Source organism: Peromyscus californicus, unplaced genomic scaffold (genome assembly GCF_007827085.1).
Source record: "Peromyscus californicus insignis strain IS unplaced genomic scaffold, ASM782708v3 Scaffold_5__1_contigs__length_169319896, whole genome shotgun sequence".
Classification (NCBI taxonomy): domain Eukaryota; kingdom Metazoa; phylum Chordata; class Mammalia; order Rodentia; family Cricetidae; genus Peromyscus; species Peromyscus californicus.
In genome coordinates, this window is record NW_026294573.1 from 59709 (window position 1) to 80924 (window position 21216).

The window sequence follows — 21216 nt, forward strand, 5'->3', positions numbered from 1 at the left end:
TTGGTCCAGGCTGGAGATGTCGGAGTTGCTTAGGCAGAAAGAACTGAGCAGCACTCACCGCCCACAGCTACTGGCACCAGAGGTGGCCTTGCGTATCCCTGAGGGCCCAGATGAGCTCCAGCGACGCGGCTCCATGCTGGTTTTGAAACACAGCTCAGCATCACTACTGGCACTGCCACCCCAGGGACCCCCAGGCCCAGGACCCCCTATCCCACCCAAGGAGTCTGCCCGAAGCTGGCCCCAAAAGGGGAGTCTTGGTGCTGCCTCAGGCCGGCCAAGCGAATCTAAGGAGACGACAGGAACTGGCCTCTGGGATCAAGAGGTCTCTAAGGAACCATCCAAGGACTCAGATGGAGAGGACCCTGAGATAGCAGCTGTGAGGGGCGGGGCCTCCACTCCCAGCCAAGCCCCAGCAGGAGGGACCAGAGCAGAAGGAAAGGGGCCTCTCTCAGGGTCAACAATGCCCCCTCCACTGCCCCTGGGATTCCCCTGTGGGGCAGTCAGCCCCTACTTCCACACAGGTGGGCAACCCTAGCAGCCCACTGACGGGGTTCCATGGGGAGAAAAATTCTTTGTCATTGAGCCAAGAACTTTAAACAATTAAAAGGAAGGCCATCCCATGGGGAAGGATGCTTGGGAACAGAAAAGCACAAGCCCTAGTGACATCCTTTCCATCTCTAGGCACCATGGGGGGACTCTTCACTGATGAAACCACAGCCCCTGAGGATGTCAACAAATGGACTGTAGATGATGTCTGCAACTTCGTGGGGGGCCTGTCTGGCTGTGGCGAGTATGCCAGGGTGAGGGGAGTGGCAGGTCCCTGGGGCTAGGCTGGGAGGCCCTGTTCTGAGCAACTTCCCAGTCTCCACACTCAACATAAAGGGCCATTCCTTTTGCTGAGTCATTTTTCATGGAAGACATGCAACTCTATTCTGTGGGCATATCTTGTCCCTAGGTATTCAGAGAACAAGGAATAGATGGAGAGACTTTGCCTCTACTTACAGAAGAGCACCTTCTGAATACTATGGGACTGAAGCTAGGGCCTGCCCTCAAGATCAGAGCACAAGTAAGTATGGCCAGTGCTTTCATCAATCTAGAGAGGGCATAAAGGCTCTTTGTGACTGGAGATGGTCTCCCAGTCCACTTTATCTGGCAGATATTCACCCAGCTTCATCTCTTTGTAGGTGGCCAAGCGCCTGGGTCGTGTCTTCTATATGGCCAGCTTCCCTGTGGCCCTGCCACTGCAGCCACCAAGCCTGCAAGCCCCTGAGCTTAGCCCAGGACAGCAACTCCTGTCCCCTGTAACCACCACCTCCCCATATGAGGGGGCCCACCTGTCCACAGGCCGAGTCTCACCCAAGCAGGAGAATGGGTCAGGGACCATAGCTCTGCTCCCAGGAGCCTCAGATACTTCCCAGCTTCTCTAATGATCTAGCAGGCAATATCATACTCCCCGATACCCACGAAACTGCCCATATCCCAGGGTATTTTTCCTTTTGGTTTTAGATGCAAAAAACACCAAGAATATTTTAAAAGGAAAGCATGTGGCTTAAGAGGAAAGTAATGAATTTACAAAAATGTTCTAGGGGTAACCGCAGAGGTCTGCAGACAAACCAAAGACAGACCAAGTGGCGAGGCTGTGGAGCCACCCTCCCCGCTCTGAACTGGGACTACTCTGTAGGTCAGGGTTAGCCTCCTGCTGGGGCAACAGAAGGCTATGCAGAACCAGTACCCTTTCAGGGCAAAATGGCTCTTAGTACACTTGTTCTGTTGTGCTGTAACAATAAAGCCCTGTCTACTGCCCTCTTGCTGCACATTGTTGGCCTCAAGCCTCCAAGACCTGTAAGGAGACCCTCAGTCCTCTTCTGAGAGCTGAAGATCCTCCAGCTCATCCTGTGGCCCCTGAGCCAGCTGCCACAGTTCACTTGGGTCCACCCCTGTGTCTGGGTCTCCATCTACAGAGAAAAAAGAAGATACAAAAATTCTGCTATATCAGAATTTTTAGCCTTAGCAGTTATTCATCACTAATTAATCACAGCATTAATTAAATTTATCAATGTGCTATAGCTGGCTGCCAGAGTCTTTGAGTACCCCAGGGAGGGGCATAGACCTGGGTTAAGAGCTGTCTTCTCATGGCCTCACCTCCAGACAGACTCCATAAACAACTTACCCTCTGAATTGCTGGCACCCTCTTCATTATCTTCCTCTTGGTCTTCCTCTTTCACTCCTTGGTGAGCTCCCAGGAGCCCAGGTATTCCTGCAGATGAAGAACCACGTGCTTCACACAGACATAAACACACACACACAAACACCAGCTCCAGCAGCAAGGCAATAGCTACACGGGAGGGTTGGCTAGCCCTGTAGCCCTGTCTGGACACCCACCAGGGCCACAGGTCTCAGCAGCAGCAAGGGACCACTAGCCCTTTCTGCCACCTATATGGAGGCCCCAGCATGGTGACAACTACCAATAATGAATCCCCAGCTCAAAAAGAAGGACGGCACCAATGAGTGGTATAAGAAATAGGTCTGGAGAGCCAGACAGTGGTGCTGTACATCTTTAATCCCAGGACTTGGGAGGCAGAGGCAGGCGGATCTCTGTGAGTTGGAGGCCAGCCTGGTCTATAGAGCGATTTCCAGGACGAAAACTACACAGAGAAACTCTGACTCAAAGAAGAAAAAAAAAAAAAAAAAAGAAATGGGTCTGGAGGCTAGAGAGCTCATTGGTTTAAGGACCTGTGTTTGACTCCCAGCACCTACATGGTGGTTCACAACTGTCTCTAACTCCAGTCCCAAAGGATCCGACATTCTCTTCTGACCTCTGTGGGCACCAGGCACACATGTGATACACATACATGTAGATAAAACACACAGACATAAAAATTTAAAAACAAAGCCGGGCCGGGCGGTGGTGGCGCACGCCTTTAATCCCAGCACTCGGGAGGCAGAGTCAGGCGGATCTCTGTGAGTTCGAGGCCAGCCTGGACTACCAAGTGAGTTCCAGGAAAGGCGCAAAGCTACACAGAGAAACCCTGTCTCGAAAAACCAAAAAAAAAAAAAAAACAAAGCCGGGCGGTGGTGGCACACGCCTTTAATCCCAGCACTTGGGAGGCAGAGGCAGGAGGATCTCTGTGAGTTCAAGGCCAGCCTGGTCTACAGAAGGAGTTCCAGGACAGGCTCCAAAGTTACACAGAGAAACCCTGACTCGAAAAAAAAAAATGTATTAAAAACAAAACACAACACAACACAGGTCTGCCCACCAGCCAGACATAAAACACCTACCCTGATACACAGCTCCTAACCACTCCCACCTCAGGCCTCACCTCTCTGGGAGAAGTCTGTGCTGTCCTCTTCCTCAGAACTGTCCAACTCAAATAGGTCTTTTAATTCCTTCCTGTCTTCATCCTTCCTGTCTTCTTCCACTTTCCGCCTTTTGATCTCAGGGAAGTTCAGGTCTTCTAGCTTCAGGGATCAGAAACAGAAAAACAGATGGGGGTAGGGAGAGGCCAAGAGAACTGAGTTGAGCTTAGTTTAGCACAGCCCCACCTCAGGTACCACCTACAGCCAGCCATACATGGAACTTAGATGCCCTAGAGGCAAACAGCAATTTTACGGGCTTCACTCATTCCTTTTTCCCTCCTGCTGTTGTTTCCTTTTCCAACTTCACTCCAACCCAGACCCCTTTACACGTAATCTGCTTGGCCACTTTCTACTAGGTCACCTTCCCAGATCCCAGCCATACCCGTTCTTTGCCACTGATCTCCAGCTGGATCTCACGGTCCCTCAGCTTCCTCCAGTGGCTGTAGTACCTGGTGAGAGGGGTCCCCTCTTCTCGGACCTGCTTCTCCCAAGCATCCTAAGGATTGGGTAAATTCAAGACCATGCTCACCCCAGAAAACCCTCAAACATCTATTACACCCTAATTGGTGACTTCAGGCAGCATCATTCCAGTGCAGATGCCAAGTCCCAACCCACCACTGCCACTTGGTCAGAAACGCTGAAGGTCACTCTCTGGCGAAGGCTTTGGATATGTTCTGCGTTCTCCTGCACCTTCTCCAGTAGCTGGCGCACTTGCCGGCAGTAGTTAGCTACTTTGCACTCCCGGAGAAAAGATTTCAGCTGCAGAAAAGAAGGATGCAGTATAGCTCCAGTGACAGGACTACTCCCCACCACACAGGGGGTCCAGGCAGTGAAAAGCCATGTGGCAATCACAAGGAGACACAAGGGCCTACTATCAATCTGTTAATTAGGTCTCACAGGCATAAGGCCTGGCTCCTTTACTCATGTGCTTCTCTGAGTGCTCCTGCAGCAGCCTGAGAGGTAAGCAGCTGAAGAGCTGTGAGGAGCCACAAAACCATAAACTTTTTTTGCTATTTGATCTTAACTGAAAAACACCTGCTGACCCCTATTCTAGACCTACACATCCATATACCTAGGACCTTTAGCACAAAAGTAAATGTGTCCCGATTACCTGACATCATCAGCTAAGAAGACATAGGGGGAGGCCACTGCCACATTATACAACCAACAGCGACCAAGCACATGTGCACAGCTGTGTATGTAATTTCTGCCTTCACACATATACCTGTGTCTATATGAGCCTGAGCCAGGTATAGCTCAGGTATGAGCAGTGCCCCCACCCCAACAAGCCCATAGGTAATAGAGTTAATTCCCTACCAGTACCAGACTGGGACAGCAATAGCCCCCTCCTATGAGAAGTGCCTAAGATGGGAAATAGTTGAGTTGAAAGCAAACAGACTCTCATGAAGGGCACAGAAAGAGCTGAAAAGAGGGAGAACTACACTTTACCCCTAGGACCACCTAGGAAAGTAGAGTGGGCACCAGACCAACCCAAGCTTTAGACTTCCACAGGTAGCTCTAAACCACAGAAAGCTCCAGCCAGCCTGGGGAAGGGCCTATACATTCTTGAGATCCTGGTTAAGTTACTCAGGCCTGGACCAACTTTGTCAGTGGCTGATAATCCTTCACAAGTTAACTCCACAGTCCCCAGAGAAAAGCTCTTCAAGCTACCAAGCCAAATGATCACTCTCCCCCTGCAATAGCCACAATGGATCTGGCTGCTAGGCAGTTGGATAAGCATGGCTTTGCTACTGGTCTTGTAGGACTAGAACAAGGAAGCTTCCCCTTTGTTTCTCTATACCAGGGGAAGACAAACCTACTAAAAGATTGTTTAACTTAGCACAAAGAGGATGTCAAGGGGTCTGGCCAGGGAAGGGGAGTGAGGTGTTGAGCACATACCTGTAGGACAGTGGGCAGCACCAACTCTGGGAAGGCAATGCAATGGGCCTGGCTGTGCAAGTATTCCAGGATAAGGTCATACAGCTGCTCCAAAAGGCCATCCTGAGGGGGGCAGACCCAAACTCATCAGATGGTGAAGCCCAGGAGTTCATGATCTTATATTTCACCCTAACTCTGCTCAATCTCCAAGATGGGGGTTATAACACAGTACTTACAGCCTCCCCAAGCAATACCCAGATTCACAGGGCCTAGAATTACAGAGTCATTGGCCTATGACTACAGAAATCCCTTGAACCCAGCACTTGAGAGGTGGATCTCTGTGAGTTCAAGGCCAGTCTGATCTATACAACAACTTCCAGGACAGCCAGGACTACATAATAGAGAGATCCTGTCTCAAAAGAAACCACAAATGTTGCACAATGCCAATCCCTCTTGTACCTCAATACCCTCTGAAGCCCTTGTGAGCCAACTAAAACAAAGCCCTTTTCCAGAAGGCCTTAAGCCAGCCTCACCCGGTATGCCTTTTCCTGCAGGTTGGTACTGGACAGTTTCAAGATCACAGAGAAGTTGATGGGCCTGGAGCTCATGCGGCCTGGACGCCTATTGAAGTCCACCTGCTGGAAAATCTACCCACAGGGTGTCAGCCCAACACAATGAGATCCCTCAAGACCAGGCTGTACAACTAAAGACAGCCTCAAAGCCCACAGAGCCTCCAGACCCTGACCACCTTCCAGAACTCTGAGCCTCTTGACAGGCAACCATAGGACTTCTGTGTACACTGAACCACCTTTGGAGATAGTGGGTATATGGGCCTGGGCCTGAAATAGCTGCATCCCAGGCACTGTGGGTACAACTAGCAACAAACAAATACAGAGAAGAGAGAGACAGGTCTCAGAGGAGGGACTGTGTTTCCCATACCTCACTAGTCTTTGCAGGTTATGCACTTTGGCCTTCCCAAGAAAAGAGGGTAGTGGGAGCCTAGCCTGGCCTCTTGATCCAAAGATACCTCCCCAACTACTAGGAGACCCCACACACAGAGCAGGTAAACCAAGAAGGTACAATGTACATACATGAAGAAGCATAGAGAGGGAAGGTTCTATAGGAAAGCCCTTGACAAGAGAATTCATGTAGCAGAATACTGCTGGCAGCTGAACTAGCTATGATTAATGACAAACTGGGGGTGGGGAACGTTCTTTCTCTAGTCTGAGCAAAAGATGCTAAATAGTATATAGGGCTGATCTCAAAACCCCCTTTTACCCTACTCATAAGTTAAACAATGGACAGTGACCCCCTGTCAGCAGAGAGCTTGATTTCAACCTTTGTGGGTCATTTTCTCAGGAAACCTGCACCTGGTTTGAACAGCCCAAAGCCAGGATCAGTGAACCAAAGTAGAGGTCAGAAGGAAGGCTATCCAGAAAAACAAGAAAGGTGTCACAGTAAGTGTAAGATTAAATGCAGGAGATCTGCAAGATGTGCCAAGACAAAGGGACCACAGAGTTACAGTCAAAACCTATACTGGCACCACTGACAGACACAGAGAAGATGTGGTTTCCAAATGACATTTGAGTCCAACCCAAGTTGTGCCTAGCACAGTTACCTCGAGAATGAAGGGCAAAACAGGGATGAAGGTGCCGATGGTCTGGGACAGCAGCGTCAGGGCACGCACACAATGCATGCGCAATGGATAAAAGCGGGCAGTGGGCAACAACCTGAAGCAGGAAAGAGCAGAGCCTAGTCAGGCAGCCAGCCCCAAACACCAGCATCAGCTGCCCACAGCCTCTGACCCCTCCCTATTCACAAGCTCCAACTACAGGAGGGTCCTAGTCACTCCTACAGGGTAAGTACTCAGGGTAGCACCCATGGGAAATAGTAATTTAATAGTTACCAAACATAACAAAATGCTTGGACTTGGGTACTGCCCCACTGCTCAGCTGAGGGACTGAGAGACACCATCCAGCTTTAACTTGGTTTCATTCACTCTTACCTCCCTTTCTTCTCCACCCTCTGCTTTTGGGTTTTCTTGTACCATCTGCCCCTTTCCCTTCCTTCAGTCTTCAGTGTCAGAAGAAAGCTCAAAAGGACACAGAAGCCAAGGCCCCCTCCTGGCAGAGGTATACAGCACATTCACAGCACACCAAAAGCTCTAAGAACCCTTCAACTGCACAAGAGCCCAAGCAGGCCTCAAAACACACGGGTGTTACATTGTGGGCAGCTAACCTACTTACCTAAGTGGAGGCTGACTGCAAAGCCCATCTGCCTAAAATCTACAACCAGTTCATCTTCTCGGACTCTTTGGCAGAAACCACCAAAACCCAGACACAAAAGCTCCAATATTTAAGGTGTGCCCACCCAAGGACATTCTTTGTACAATGTGGCCCACTAAAGCTGACAGATTAAACTTCTGCCCTATACCAAGAGTACTGCCAATACCCCGAGGAACTTACTGCCCCCAACCCCCAGGACAATCTAACACAGACCTGCCCTTGAACTCACTTGATGCAGCCGATGATGATCTGTGAGAGAGGGTAGAGCAGGGGCTGTAGAACCTCACTGGAACCAAGTGTCCTCAGGACTCGGCACCACAAGTAGAGGCAGTGCACATACTGCCAGTTGTACACAGACTGGTACGTCTCCTGGTGAAAGTGGAGTCCACTCCTAAGGCTCATTCTTCCCTGCCAGAATCACCCAAAGCTTCTCCCCAGAGTGTGAGCTATTTCCCCCATAGAAGGTGGCATCCAGCATGCCCCAAGGCTCCAGCTGGGTGGGGCTACTTGTTTGGAAGGGTCTGACTGTGTACCTTCTTGCCTGTGGTCATGGCATTACGCAGGTGGACTGCAAGCTGGCGGATGTAGAGGAAGGCATGTTGATAGGAGATGCTGGGGTCCAAGGCAAGTAGTTCAGTCAGTGTCCGCTGCATGAAGCTTATGAGGGGTAGGGTACTGGGAGAGGTGAACTTGCAGTTTCTCACATACATGATGTACATTTGCTGACAGACAAACCAAAGTTAAGAGCCACCTGAGCAACCACTGCTCTGTTCCAAGCCACCTGCCACTACCTAGGACTTTCCACCATAACTGCTATTCCAAACAGCCTGGCCACTCAGCTGCAGACTCCTTTCTTGTATGGTTCCCAGCACTCCAAGACTGATGTTTCTCAGCTAACATACTTCCACCCACCAGTCTCAGGCATATAAAAGATACGCAGAAGAGAGGAAGGTATATGATAAGAGAGAGGTAAGCTGAGGAATAGGCAAGGACAGGACTAAAGAACTAAAGTAGAGGATATGTTCTGCTTCATGCTGTACAGTAGGGACTCCAGGGGATCTCCATGTGCAGAAGGGCCACCCTGGGCTTGGAGCTGGATAGCAGGGTCTGAGCCTGGCTGTGGCCTGAGACCTAATCCTATTTTCTAGATATAACATTCTTTTTTGGGGGGGGTGGGGGTGGGTGGGGGGATGGGTTCGAGACAGGGTTTCTCTGGGTAGTTTTGGTGCCTGTCCTGGATCTTTCTCTGTAGACCAGGCTGGCCTCAAACTCACAGAGATCCCAAGTGCTGGGATTAAAGGTGTGTGCCACCTCTGCCCGGCTAGATATAACATTCTTATCCCTAGGGGAAAAGAGCCCCCTTGTCCCTCCCAAAACCCCTAGTTAGTGTATCAGAGTCCAGGTGGAACCCAGAAGAGCATGGATTCGTATTTCCAACACCACCCTATTTTCTAGTAAGAAAACTGATCTATGGGCCCATCAGCCCAGAGTTTGGTGTCAGCTCTACACACACTGTCTGCCAGGCACTCAGGCTGATTCCCAACACAGATCTTAATGAACAGATAGAAAATCCACACTACCTTCAGGATAGGACCAAGGAAGGATTCCTTCTTGTGCCGACAGACTCTAATGAGTACCAAGAAGGCCAGGACCCGCAGAGATTCTTCACCCGTGCTCCACAGAACCACCATCCTCTGAGAAAGAGATCCATCACTGCCTTTCCTGGCCTAGAACCCTCCATGGCTAGCTGGCATGCCTCAGTGGAGCCTAGTCTCACATTACTAAGCTATGCTGCCCTGAAAGGACAGAGAGCTACCTGAGACTGGGACCCTTGGTGGGGTATAGAGAAAACGGCAGGACCAAATACAGTCATAAATGCTGCCTCTGCCCTAGCCAAGAGCAGGACAAGAAAGGCAACCACATGCATATCTAGCTACAACAACAGAGCAGGATGGGCTAACATACCTTGAGTAACATTCGGCACTGCTTAGGGAAAGTCAGGTAGTAAGGAACCAGGCTGCTGACATGCTGCAGGACAGCTGCAGACACTGTGGCTTCAGCCAGACAGGCTACCAGCTAAAGAACCAGAAGAGAACAATGAGGCTCAAACTCATTCAAGTCTGGAGTAAAAGAGAGCACCAGACTACCAGACATGACCAAGCCTCCTAGGATTTTTTTTTTCTTTCAGTTTTTTGAGACAGGGTTTCTCTGTGTAGCCTTGGCTATCCTGGAACTCGCTCTGTAGACCAGGCTGGCCTCTAACTCAGAGATCCACCTGCCTCTACCTCCCAAGCACTGGGATTAAAAGCATGCACCACCACCACCTACCTCCTCCTGGGATTCTTTGTCCACCAAAACAGTACCTGTACAACTGCACTCAGGTATGTCTTGACATCCACACGGAGCTTCCCCCAGAGTGGGCTACTAGATGGCAGCAGCATCCTGCAGGGACCACACCCACCCCATTCCTGCAATTCAGACACAAATCTACCCAGGCACAAGGGCATATAATCTGGTCCCATACACAAAAGCTAGGGGGCCCCTTACAGCTGGCAGATACAGAGGCTTATCAGGACCTTCTTGAGCACAGCTCAGACAGACACCTGCAAGCAACACCCGCCCCTTGCATAGGCCGCCAGCTTTCATCTCCTCACCTGCTGCTATCCTTTAGTGCCTTTCCAAACAGCAGCTTCTGAAGGCAACCAAAGAGATCTCTAATGCAGAAAGTAACCAGGGCATTGAACACTGTAAGGAACAAAAGTGTCCATTCATCCATCTAACAAACATACATATCACAATGGAGCCTAACACAGGTGTCTTGGCCCCAGCTTACCAGCACTATCTGTGACCTGGAACCTGCAAATCTCAGCAGCTTCCTGGTCTCCTTGGGTGGTGGCTACAGCTGCTCGGAATGCCTGCACAACTTCATGGAACAGCTTGGGAGTAAGGTGGTGCTGAAGGGGCAAGAGATGGAGATCACTAGGAGAGTAGTACACAGTACCTGGCTCCAGGAACCTGCTCCAAGTTGAAAAGGTGTTCCTTACCCACAATCTCAAGCCCAGGGCAATAGTGGGACCAAGATCACTGGACCACAAGTCAACAACAATAAGGAATTGAGCCTTTAACCCACCTGAATAGGAAGTGTGCCTCAGGAGTCAGAGGAGGAAGTGGTGAGAATCCTATATTACAGATATGCTCCAGAAAGTATATGGGAATTCTCCCTTTTCACTCCCTTCATTGGAGAAACCAATGTAAGAGCTATGCATGATAGCTGATGTCTATACTAGCATTGGAAAAGCAAAGCATGAAGACTGCTATAAGTTTAAGGCCAAACTGCTCTACACACGAGTTCAAGGTCAGCCACTAGGGTTACATAGTGATATCCTGTTGCAAAAATCTCAAAAGCTCTAAATTAAATGTGAAATTGTTGAAAGGACACTGACTTCATTTCCTACTCCTCAGTGAACAAATAATGCTAAAAGTCTGACTATGTCCCTAAAAGCTTATGTAGTAGAAATCTAATATCCAAATTTACATGGTGGTATTTAGAAGTAGAGTCTTTGGAAAGCAATCAAGATTACATGAAATGAGGAGGTTCAGGATCCCATGAGGGCATTAATAGACTTTTAAGACAAACATATGGGACAAGTGTGGTGCTGTACACCTTTAATCCCAGCACTCAGGAGGTAGAGACAGGTCTACATAGCTCCAGGATAGCCAGAACTACATAACGAGACCCTGCCTCAAAAACAAAACAACAACGAAAAAAGACAGAAGCCAGGAGTGGTGGTGCACGCCTTTAATCCCAGCAATTCTGAGGCAGAGTCAGGTGGATCTCTCTGAGTTTGAGGCCAGCCTGGTCTACAAAGTAAGTTCCAGGACAGCCAGGGCTATTATACAGAGAAACCCTGTCTCTAAAAACAAACAAACAAACAACAGACACAGGGCTCAGGATAGCACACTTGCCTAGAATGTACAAGTTCCTCAGTTCGATATCTAACAACACAAAAGAGAGAGATCTGAAGAAGCATCACGACACAAGGCCTTTACTAAAGACCATCACCATACTCTTCGATCTGTCAACCTCCAGGAATGTGAGTCAATTATGTTCCCTTACAAATTACCCAGTCTAGGGCTGGAGAGATGGCTTGGTAGTTAAGAGTACTGATTGTTCTTCCACATGACCCAGGTTTAATTTCCAGTACCCACATGGTAGTTCACAACCATCTATGCATGTGGTACACCAACATACATGCAGGTGAAATACAATAAATAAATGAAAATTAAAACAATAACAACAACAACAAAAATTGTCCAGTGTGTGGTATCCCATTACAGCAACAGAAAAGAAAATGAAACAAATTCTATGCTCACCCCACAATGGCCAGGACCCTAATAGAGAGATTGAGAAGAAGAAATTGGGCAGGACTATGCACTGTAACTAAGGAGATGCATCTGGAAGACCCTGGCACTCAGAACGACCCTTATTGTGTACTTCCCAGAAACACACTCTTCCTACACAGTGATACCTCAAATGAGGTAAAGACAGAGATTCCTGCCTGTGGAGATCCAGCCACCCAGCTTATATTGCCTCTCACCATGGCCCCCTGTTTCCATCTCTCCATCATGGCAAGGGTAACTGGTACAGGCTCATTCTTCTTCCTTTGTAATCCTCTGGGGAATGTGTCACTGTCCTCTCCTCCATCCTCCTCAGTCTCACTTGCTTCCTGTACCAGATACAAGAGGACAAATTTGGGGCAGGGTATAGAGATCATAGGTACCCCACTGCCCAGGTCTGCCAGTTTTCACCTCCAGCATGTCTGGCAGGGAGTGGAATTGCTCTTCCTCCTCCTCAGAGCTGTCAGAGTCACTGAAGTCTAGTAGGCTCTGGTCATTCTCCTGCAGGAACTTGTAGAACTCAGGGTCTCTGTCCTTCAGTCGAGAGAGCTGGTCTTTGTGCTCAGAAGCACATCCCTTATGTGGGCTGAGAAAGTGGGTGTCAGTAAGGCCAGTGAAAAACCAAAAGGGAAGGAGTTCCTTGTCCTTCCACATAGCCAGCTTGCTTGTTGCCTCAATGAGGCTGTGATATTACTATGTTCCCTTCGCAGTAGGTACCAATGACCAAGCAGGAAGATTTTCCATAGATAAATCATCAGGCTCATCTGTCTTCCATACTAACACACACAGCACCTCTGATATTGTTTCAACATAATCATTTCAAATGTAGCATATAATCAGGGTTCTTCCACACCAGCCATGCACCCATGTTCACCCCATTGTTGTAGTTATTAGCTCTCCTACAGCAACACTTCCAAACTATGTGTGAGCTTCCCCCTCAAAACTCTCCATTTCCAACCTTGCAACTCACAACTCTTCCAATTACAACCATCTGAGACACCCCCACCCCCACCCCCCGGTTACCTAACGTCATTTTACTGCTCAACCCTGGGACAGCTTCCCATTTTACCAAGAGATCTTACAGAATCAGGCTCCCTCATTGTAACTCATCGCTTGCTACTTTCCTGGGTTTGTTGTTCCGCCACAGCCACACTCTAATTCCTCAAAGGCTGTTCACTTTAAGTACTTTGCAGTTCCCGCTCAAGTTGCCATTATTTAATATCAAGCCCTGCCCCCACCTCTGCATCCCACCCAGAGACGTTCTGCAAACACGTCCTCCGGCATCCGGTTTTCCCTTCCACCCATAGCACGTTTCCTCCAACACATGCCAACCACTGATTTATCCAGGACCAAGTGCGTTTCTTGGTTTAAGAAACAAAACAAAACAAAAAGCCTTCTACACTGCGGGTCTCGACGCAAAGACGGCTGACCCACGGTAATGTGCAACGGCGCGGGACCAAAGAACTACTTCGCCGTGCGGCGAAGCCGGGGATAGTAGTGCAGGCTCTCACTTGGGTGAGGTGCGCGTGCCCGGCTGCTCCGGGCTAAGGAAGACTCTTCGCTTTTTTTTCTCCCGCGCCGCAACCTCCATGAGGTCCTCCAGCTCCGATTCGGACTCGGACTCAAAGCCGGAAGCCAAGAACTCGTCCACTGTCAGCTCCGCAAGTCGCCTGAGGGTTGGTTACATTAGGTCACAACCTCTGCCAGTCCTCTAGCCTTAGAAACAGAACCCTGGGAGCGACTGCCTGCCAGGGATCAGGCAGCCCACTTACTCAACTCACCTCCTGGGAGCGCGAGACAGGGCCATGATGTCCAAAACAGCGTGCGCCACGCTTCCGGGCCCAGAATGCCGCGCGCCGCCACACTTCCTCTCGCGAGCCCCGCCCATCCTACCATGCTGGTGGCTTTAGGGTTCTCGAATGGTACTGCTGGCGTCCCCAGGCGGGAGGGCGCCTTCGTCCTATTGGCTCAGCAGACGTGCTAAGCAGTTACTTCTGCACGAATTCACTGGCGCTCACAGCTCAATGCCTTCATAAAACGCAGTAACAACGGTTCCACCCGGGAAACACAAGGCTGGAAATCCGGACAGCCCTACCTTCAGCTCATCTGTACTGTGTGTGCAGTGCAGTGCCTATGACAACTGATCCTCCTATACAAACAGTGCTTACAAACCAATAACGTAAGAAGTGGCTATAGTGAGAAAAAAACAAGAGGGCCTAAACGGCAACACAGACGCTGGCAGTTAATCAAAAATCAGAAGGGGGGCTGGAGAGATGGCTCAGCAGTTAAGAGCACTTGCTACATTTGCCGAGGACCCAGGCTCAATTTCCAGCACCCACAAGGTGACTCACAGCTATCTGTAACTCTGGTTTAAAGAGATCGAATAATGTCCTCTTCTGGCTTCCATGAGTACTGCATAGGAATGATGCATTTAAAGTCAAAAACTCTCTCTTTGTCTCTCTCTGTCTCTGTCTCTCTCTCTCTCTCTCTCTCTCTCTCACACACACACAGGAATAAGTATTTGTTTTGTTTTCTAGACAGTGTTTCTCTGTGTAGTCCAATCCCCCCCCCAAAAAAATTTTTTTTTTAATTTTAAACCAGGGGCTGGCTGGGCTGTGGGAGCCCGTTTTCAGGTTACTAGTGGCTTTACTCAGCAGGTCTGCATAGAGAGGATGATTAGGACCACGGGCCTGAGTGCAGGTGTCTGAGATGTTCGGCACTTGGCTGGGGGACGGGGGGGGGGGGGGGGGGGGGGGTGTCTTTTGCTCCATCCCTTGGCGTCTCTATAAATTCCCTGGGGCAGAGACAGTCAGGACCCGTTGGAATAGGTTCCAGGCCCTCTAGAGGCTGTCCTGTATTTTCTGTTTATCTCCACAATCTAAATCCTTCTATCTAATATTTCCTGCTGTTTGCACTCAAGAAAATTCTGGGGAACTGTGGGGTTGGTGGGTAAACGCCCTGCACTGGGCAATGCGAGTCTTTGAATTCGAGACCATCCTGGTCTACAGAGCGAGCTCTAGGACAGCCAGAGCCACACAGAGAGACTCTGTCTCTAATAAACCAGGGACTGGAGAGATGGCTCGGGCTTAAGAGCACTAGCTGCCCTTTCAGAGGATCCAGATCCAATTCCCAGCATCCACAGGGTGGTTCACAACTGTAACTTCAGTCCCAGATCTGATGCTCTCTTCTGTAAGCACTGCATGCACATAGTTTACATAATATACAATAGGCAAAACAGCCATACACATAAATTATTATTATTATTATTTATTATTAATATTAATATTTTAGTCAGAGGAGACCTAATTTCTTGGCGAGCCTGGGTGTGACAAGAAAGAATGCTGTATCCATTTCAATGGATAACACAACATCTGGCAGACCCTAGCAGCCCCCATCCATCTAATGCTCAAAACATGTATGTGTAGGAACGCTGAACCAGGATGGAGTTTACCTTTCCACACGCTTGTGAAAGGAAGGCCTGAGGAGACTCGAGGGCTTGCACCCAGCGCGACCCCAGCGCAATAGAGCTTTGTCAGTCATAGCAATATCTAGCTGGTGAGTGCTGGGATACCGGAACTTGGAGCTAACACAGAGGCTATAGGCCGTTTGGGACATTCTTGGAGTAGGGCTCCCTAGTCGAGGGAGGTTGGCTGCGCAATGCTGACGTCTACAGGGGGGTTTGGGGGGTGGGGCAGGTCCTGCAACCTTGTTTGAAGCAGGGCGGGCGGCGCCGAGAAACAGGGGCTGCGGAGACGGGCGGGTGCCGGAGTGGACGCTGAGGCCAAGCAGTCTTCCTGCTGTCGGAATCCGTCACATTGCGTTCCGCGGTCTGCCGCGGGTTTGGCTGCTAAAGTTATGCAGCCCCGTGGGGAGCGGCCTGCTGGCAGGACGCAGAGTCCAGAGCACAGCAGCCCGGGGCCCGGGCCTGAGGCGCCCCCGCCGCCCCAGCCTCCGGCGTGAGTGGGGTGGAGGGTTGGAGGGAGGGATGGCGACCGGCAAGCAGTGGTGCAGGGTCTTAGCCCTTTGGTGCTCCGGCCGTACTTGAACAGATCTACAGAATGGGGCAGAAGGGGCTGCTCCCAGGGCCGGGTGAGGTGAGTGGGATCTGGGAATTCACTTCCGAGGGATAGCATTGGCCAACTACTCTCCAGCGCCTACTGCGCTCACAATGAGTGCTGAGGACAACCGCTCTCTGGGAAATGCCTGCTTCTCCCGGGGCACTAGAAGAGGAGCATGGAGCCCTAGGAGAGGTAGTGAGCAGAGGAAGGGGGCAAGCCCCAGTTGGGAGCAGGCTTAGGTTTAGGAAAGAATCTGCACTGGCTCTAGGGAGGTTCCTTGACGGGAGCGAGAACTTGAGCCCTGGAAAGTGTCAATGAGTGACAGGATGGTCCTTGATGGGCTATTGGTCCCAGGTGACTGAACTGCTCGGGATAGACTGCAGCTGCCTTGGCTGTGCCAGAGTTCTCAAGGGTGGGTGAGTGGTTCCCTACAGTGTATAAACACTGACCTAGCCCTGCGGCCTGCAGCCCTGAGGCAGAGCGAGCTCGGCCCAGGCAGGCCCGGCCTGCAGCCCCCATGGAAGGTGCGATGCAACTGCTGAGCCGAGAGGGTCACAGTGTGGCACACAACTCCAAGCGGCACTACCATGACGCTTTTGTGGCTATGAGCCGCATGCGGCAGCGTGGCCTCCTGTGTGACATCGTCCTGCATGTGGCAGCCAAGGAGATCCGTGCTCATAAGGTGGTGTTGGCCTCCTGCAGCCCCTACTTCCACGCTATGTTCACAAGCAAGTACCACATACCTCAGTCTGGGCAGCCTTAGGGGGCTCTCTGCACATCTCCCAGGGCAGGCTGCCTGACCCACTGTCCTCACAGATGAGATGAGTGAGAGCCGACAGACACATGTGACGCTGCATGACATTGACCCGCAGGCCTTAGACCAACTGGTGCAGTTTGCATACACAGCTGAGATCGTGGTGGGCGAGGGCAACGTACAGGTGAGGCATGCCATTCCCACACCCATACACCTCTGGGGTCTCCAGCCATAGATCTGTGTAGCCTGGCCTCCCCATGCCTCTCCTCAATCTCCAGTTACTCCGTGCTCCTCTGGCCCCCTCCTGCCTCACCCATCTTCATGCCCCAGACTCTACTCCCAGCTGCCAGCCTTCTACAGTTGAATGGTGTCCGAGATGCCTGCTGCAAGTTCCTCCTGAGCCAGCTTGACCCTTCCAACTGCCTGGGCATTCGAGGATTTGCAGACACACACTCATGCAGTGACCTGCTCAAGGCAGCACACAGGTACGTGCTGCAGCACTTCGTGGATGTGGCCAAGACTGAGGAGTTCATGCTGTTGCCACTGAAGCAGGTAACCACTGAAGCAGGTAACAAGTCAGTTTGGGCGCAGCCCATACCCTACATTGCCCCAGCCCAGATCCTAGCAGCCAGTGTTCTGCAATCCTCATTCTCAAGTTTCTGGTGCAAGCTTCATCCTATGATCCATTCCCTGCCCATCTCCCCCCAACCCTGTCCACATCTTCTGACTCCACCCAATCATCTGCTTTAGATTCCTGTCTTTACCACACTCCAGGACCATGATTCCCCAGTCCCTGATTCCATGTACCTAAGGCTACTCAGGGCCTAGGACACCCCTCACTCCTTTATCACCACCATTACTGGAACCAAAAATCTGTGCATGACTCTGCTTGGTCCTTTGCTCTAAGAACATTAAGTGTGTGTGTTTGTGCATGCACATGCACATGCCCTTTATCTGATACTCTCAGACACCTTCATGGTTTTCTGGGCCCTCCCCTACCCAGATGTCGGGTCTGAGGACCTCTCACCCCCAGGTACTGGAATTGGTCTCTAGTGATAGCCTGAACGTGCCCTCAGAGGAAGATGTCTATCGTGCAGTCCTGAGCTGGGTCAAACATGATGTAGACACTCGGAGGCAGCATGTACCAAGGGTGAGGCCAGGTCCTGGAACTCTCATGGTGTCTTGGAGGGAATGCAGGGGGCTAAGGTGTAATCATACTTCTTGGAGTCCTTAGCATCTTCCATTCAGGAACTGTTTAGGGGTGATATAGGCGCCTGTCTCAAGAACTAATCATACAAGTGCTATAGGCACCTGAGTGGGTTTTAGCCCTGGGACAAGTATCCCCTAGGGTCTTGCCTTACCTGGCACCTCCTGCCCTAGCTGATGAAGTGTGTACGGCTGCCTCTGCTGAGCCGAGACTTCCTATTGGGCCACGTCGATGCTGAAAGCCTTGTGAGGCATCATCCTGACTGCAAGGATCTGCTCATTGAGGCTCTTAAGTTCCACCTGCTGCCTGAGCAGAGGGGTGTTCTGGGTACTAGCCGCACAAGACCCCGTCGCTGTGAGGGTGCTGGTCCTGTGCTCTTTGCTGTTGGTATGCTGAACCCCTTCTCCTTCCCATTCTTGCCCTAGGCCATCTACCCAAACTCAGAATACAAAGTCCATTACACTTATGACCTGTGTATTTCAAAGACCCTATTGTATAGGGTCCACCAGGGCGACCCAGTCCCCATCTCTTCCCACCCCTGGAGCCTTCATGTCTTTGCACTTGGGTTGCACTAGAGGCTCCTGCCCTGCCTTTCTGAACCCCTTTACTTACTTTGTCACCCACCTCCCAGGTGGTGGGAGCCTGTTTGCCATCCATGGAGACTGTGAAGCGTATGACACTCGAACTGACCGCTGGCATGTGGTGGCCTCCATGTCCACACGTCGGGCCCGTGTAGGAGTTGCTGCTATTGGGAACCGACTGTATGCTGTGGGCGGGTAAGCATAGGAGCTGGACATGGGTCAGGGGTTTGTCATATGCCTGCCAGGCCATCCTTGATCAGTAATGGACTCTTCTCCTAGCTATGATGGAACCTCAGACCTGGCAACGGTGGAGTCCTATGACCCTGTGACAAATACCTGGCAGCCCGAGGTGTCCATGGGCACAAGGCGAAGCTGCCTGGGTGTAGCTGCCCTGCATGGGCTTCTGTATGCAGCCGGCGGCTATGATGGGGCTTCCTGCCTCAACAGGTAGTAGTTTGGGTTAGGGCCCCAGTGGCCTTGCAGGGTTGGCTCAGCAGCAGCAGATGAGGCTGGCTTCACTGTGAAGTCACATCTGGCCAAGAGAATGAGGTCCTGCCTAATCCAGGCTACCAGGTCCCCAAGGCCTATTCACCTCAGGCCACAGCATCAGTGGGGCCTTGGTACCATTCTGTTCCTTTTTCTCTCTGGGTCCCTCCCTCCAGTCCAAGCAGCCAGTAGCCTGTGCCCACCCAGTATACCTTGCTATCTGTTTATAGTCTGTGATGCCCAGAACAGGATTTCAACCACAGCCTTGCCGTGGGGTGGGGGGTGGGGTGGGGGCAGGTCCTGGGAAAAAGTCACTTGACTGTTGTAGTTAGTTGAACATCAGCATCATTCTGGTGCCCACAGTGCTGAACGATACGACCCACTGACAGGAACATGGACATCCATTGCTGCCATGAGCACCCGGAGGCGATATGTGCGTGTGGCCACACTTGGTGGGTGACAGGACCTGCTTCCTGTGGTACCTGCTTTCATGCCTACCCACTTCCCACCTACCCCATGGCCCCTACACCCTGTAGGAGCTCTGTGGGTATATTGCCTTCCCACAGATGGGAACCTGTACGCCGTGGGTGGTTATGACAGCTCATCACACCTGGCCACCGTGGAGAAGTACGAGCCCCAGGTGCATAACGCACCCCTATCACAATTTCCTCCTCTCAAATGTTGGGTAGAGTGGGGGCATTATCCCATCTTCTGGCCACCTGTGCTATCCAAGGGGTCTGCTTTCTATATCCCACCCCTGACCCTCAGATACCCAGCCAAGGGTAGAGTCTATGTTGGGGCACAGGTGGGTGCTTTGTTGGGTCTGCCTTCCAGCCTGTTCCCTTGTCTCTACAGGTGAATTCATGGACTCCCGTGGCCTCCATGCTGAGCCGACGCAGCTCAGCAGGAGTAGCAGTGCTCGAGGGTGCCCTGTATGTGGCAGGGGGCAACGATGGCACAAGCTGCCTCAACTCAGTGGAGAGATATAGCACCAAGGCTGGTGCCTGGGAGAGTGTGGCACCCATGAATATCCGCAGGTGTATAAGGCCAGGGGTGGGTGGTGAGTGGTTCTGCCACTACATCTGGTTTACTCCAGGAGCCTTGCTCCAGGGGTTATGTACACAGCACCTCAGCAGTGCAGCAGGTCCTTGGGTTCCTCCTGGGCACCTGGGGCTCCTTTCCTAGCCCTGTCCCTGTTGTCCTTCCTCCTGTGCCCCACTCATTTGACTTGTCCCTTGACTTGCCCCTTGGGCTTACTCTTGCCTACCCAACCCCCAGGAGCACACATGACCTGGTGGCCATGGACGGCTGGCTCTACGCTGTGGGGGGCAATGATGGCAGCTCGAGCCTCAACTCCATAGAGAAGTACAACCCAAGGACCAACAAGTGGGTGGCAGCATCCTGCATGTTCACGAGACGCAGCAGTGTGGGTGTGGCAGTGCTGGAGCTGCTCAACTTCCCACCACCTTCCTCACCCACGCTGTCTGTGTCCTCTACCAGCCTCTGACACATGTCAGACTGCACAGAGGCCCTGCAGCCTCCCACATGCCTTAAACCCTATGGGGTGACCCTTCCACCTCTGTCTCTTCCACCAAGTGTTAGGGCAGATCACATACCCCACCAGGGATTTCTTGTTCCTTCTGTCTTGGTCTCTGTATTCATTTGTCCTGGTTCATTTATTTGTGTGCTGTTTGTTTACTCACTTATTTATTGATTCACTATTTATTGATGGATGAGAAGTGCTGCAGCTACCAGTTCACACATTTACTCTCAAGTGTCAACTCTCCTGCATGTAGGGGACCAAAGAGCCCTTCAGAGTGTCCTCTTGCCTGGCTCCCTTCATGGAGCATCAGGGAATGCTGGGGATGGACACCCACTGAAGAAAGATGAACAGCACAGCTGGGCTTTGCAAACAGTAGGGGGCAGAGCAACTGTAACTACAGGAGAAGAGGCAAGGGCGTTCTAAGAAGATGCAGCCCCTAGCCAGCGCTTTGCACATAGCACTTATCTGTCTCTACCAGGCACTGTCCCTGAAGGGAACAAAGCAGACTTCTTTCCTATGTCTTGTGTATACATTGTGATGTCTTTTCTGAATCTTCTATGGAGCTGGGCACACAACATGCACTTAGATCCTAAACAGCAATATGAGCCAACTTGAACAATAAACATGTTTCTTGGGCTCCATGGGCCTGAGGCTGAATGTACATCTCTG

At 51.1% G+C, this 21216-nt stretch overlaps 3 protein-coding genes across 9 annotated transcripts in view; 2 read left to right on the plus strand and 1 right to left on the minus strand.

Moving 5' to 3' along the window:
• Window positions 1-1803, plus strand: part of Samd11 (sterile alpha motif domain containing 11) — a 19310-nt gene extending 17507 nt beyond the window's left edge. For 3 of the 5 annotated variants that reach the window (XM_052715179.1, XM_052715180.1, XM_052715181.1), the window contains exons 11-14: window positions 10-521; window positions 682-800; window positions 956-1066; window positions 1185-1803. In XM_052715179.1, the coding sequence (XP_052571139.1) occupies window positions 10-521; window positions 682-800; window positions 956-1066; window positions 1185-1427 (985 nt within the window). In that variant the 3' untranslated portion in view covers window positions 1428-1803. The remainder of the gene's footprint in view (window positions 1-9; window positions 522-681; window positions 801-955; window positions 1067-1184) is intronic. The other 2 variants (XR_008213519.1, XM_052715182.1) reach the window with 2 other exon arrangements.
• Noc2l (NOC2 like nucleolar associated transcriptional repressor) lies at window positions 1526-13829 on the minus strand. 2 transcript variants are annotated; one of them, XM_052715183.1, is made up of 19 exons: window positions 13700-13829; window positions 13430-13588; window positions 12330-12504; window positions 12119-12247; window positions 10354-10474; window positions 10175-10265; window positions 9884-9962; window positions 9486-9596; window positions 9101-9214; window positions 8054-8242; window positions 7750-7889; window positions 6854-6965; window positions 5769-5882; window positions 5257-5358; window positions 3973-4116; window positions 3740-3853; window positions 3321-3459; window positions 2171-2257; window positions 1526-1955 (listed from the first exon to the last, which is right to left on the minus strand). In XM_052715183.1, exons 1-19 carry the CDS (start codon window positions 13804-13806, stop codon window positions 1855-1857), a joined length of 2328 nt encoding a protein of 775 aa, XP_052571143.1. In that variant the 5' UTR covers window positions 13807-13829; the 3' UTR covers window positions 1526-1854. The 2 variants fall into 2 exon arrangements, with proteins under 2 accessions (XP_052571143.1, XP_052571144.1); XM_052715184.1 differs by lacking the exons at window positions 5257-5358; window positions 5769-5882.
• A 1819-nt stretch (window positions 13830-15648) lies between these two features.
• Window positions 15649-21208, plus strand: Klhl17 (kelch like family member 17). Of its 2 annotated transcripts, none has more exons than XM_052716670.1 (12): window positions 15649-15874; window positions 16445-16704; window positions 16793-16914; window positions 17061-17282; window positions 17734-17880; window positions 18111-18324; window positions 18569-18713; window positions 18798-18965; window positions 19368-19456; window positions 19571-19644; window positions 19860-20041; window positions 20283-21208. In XM_052716670.1, the coding sequence occupies exons 1-12, from the start codon at window positions 15774-15776 to the stop codon at window positions 20509-20511; spliced, it is 1953 nt and encodes a 650-aa protein (XP_052572630.1). In that variant the 5' UTR covers window positions 15649-15773; the 3' UTR covers window positions 20512-21208. The 2 variants fall into 2 exon arrangements, with proteins under 2 accessions (XP_052572630.1, XP_052572631.1); XM_052716671.1 differs by having other exon boundaries at window positions 17764-17880.
• The last annotated feature ends 8 nt before the right edge of the window (window positions 21209-21216 follow it).

What these genes read in the sequence shown, in the direction of transcription:
- Noc2l (XM_052715183.1), bottom strand. Translation starts at nt 13,806, where the DNA reads ATGGGCGGGGCTCGCGAGAGGAAGTGTGGCGGCGCGCGGCATTCTGGG. An exon ending in GGCACGCGCACCTCACCCAA is followed by an intron (nt 12,505 to 13,429) that starts GTGAGAGCCTGC and finishes CCACTTTCTCAG; the next exon opens with CCCACATAAGGGATGTGCTT. An exon ending in TGCTGCCCACTGTCCTACAG is followed by an intron (nt 4,117 to 5,256) that starts GTATGTGCTCAA and finishes TCTTTTCTGCAG; the next exon opens with CTGAAATCTTTTCTCCGGGA.
- Klhl17 (XM_052716670.1), top strand. Translation starts at nt 15,774, where the DNA reads ATGCAGCCCCGTGGGGAGCGGCCTGCTGGCAGGACGCAGAGTCCAGAG. An exon ending in CTTCCACGCTATGTTCACAA is followed by an intron (nt 16,705 to 16,792) that starts GCAAGTACCACA and finishes CTGTCCTCACAG; the next exon opens with ATGAGATGAGTGAGAGCCGA. An exon ending in TGCTGTTGCCACTGAAGCAG is followed by an intron (nt 17,283 to 17,733) that starts GTAACCACTGAA and finishes TCCCCTACCCAG; the next exon opens with ATGTCGGGTCTGAGGACCTC.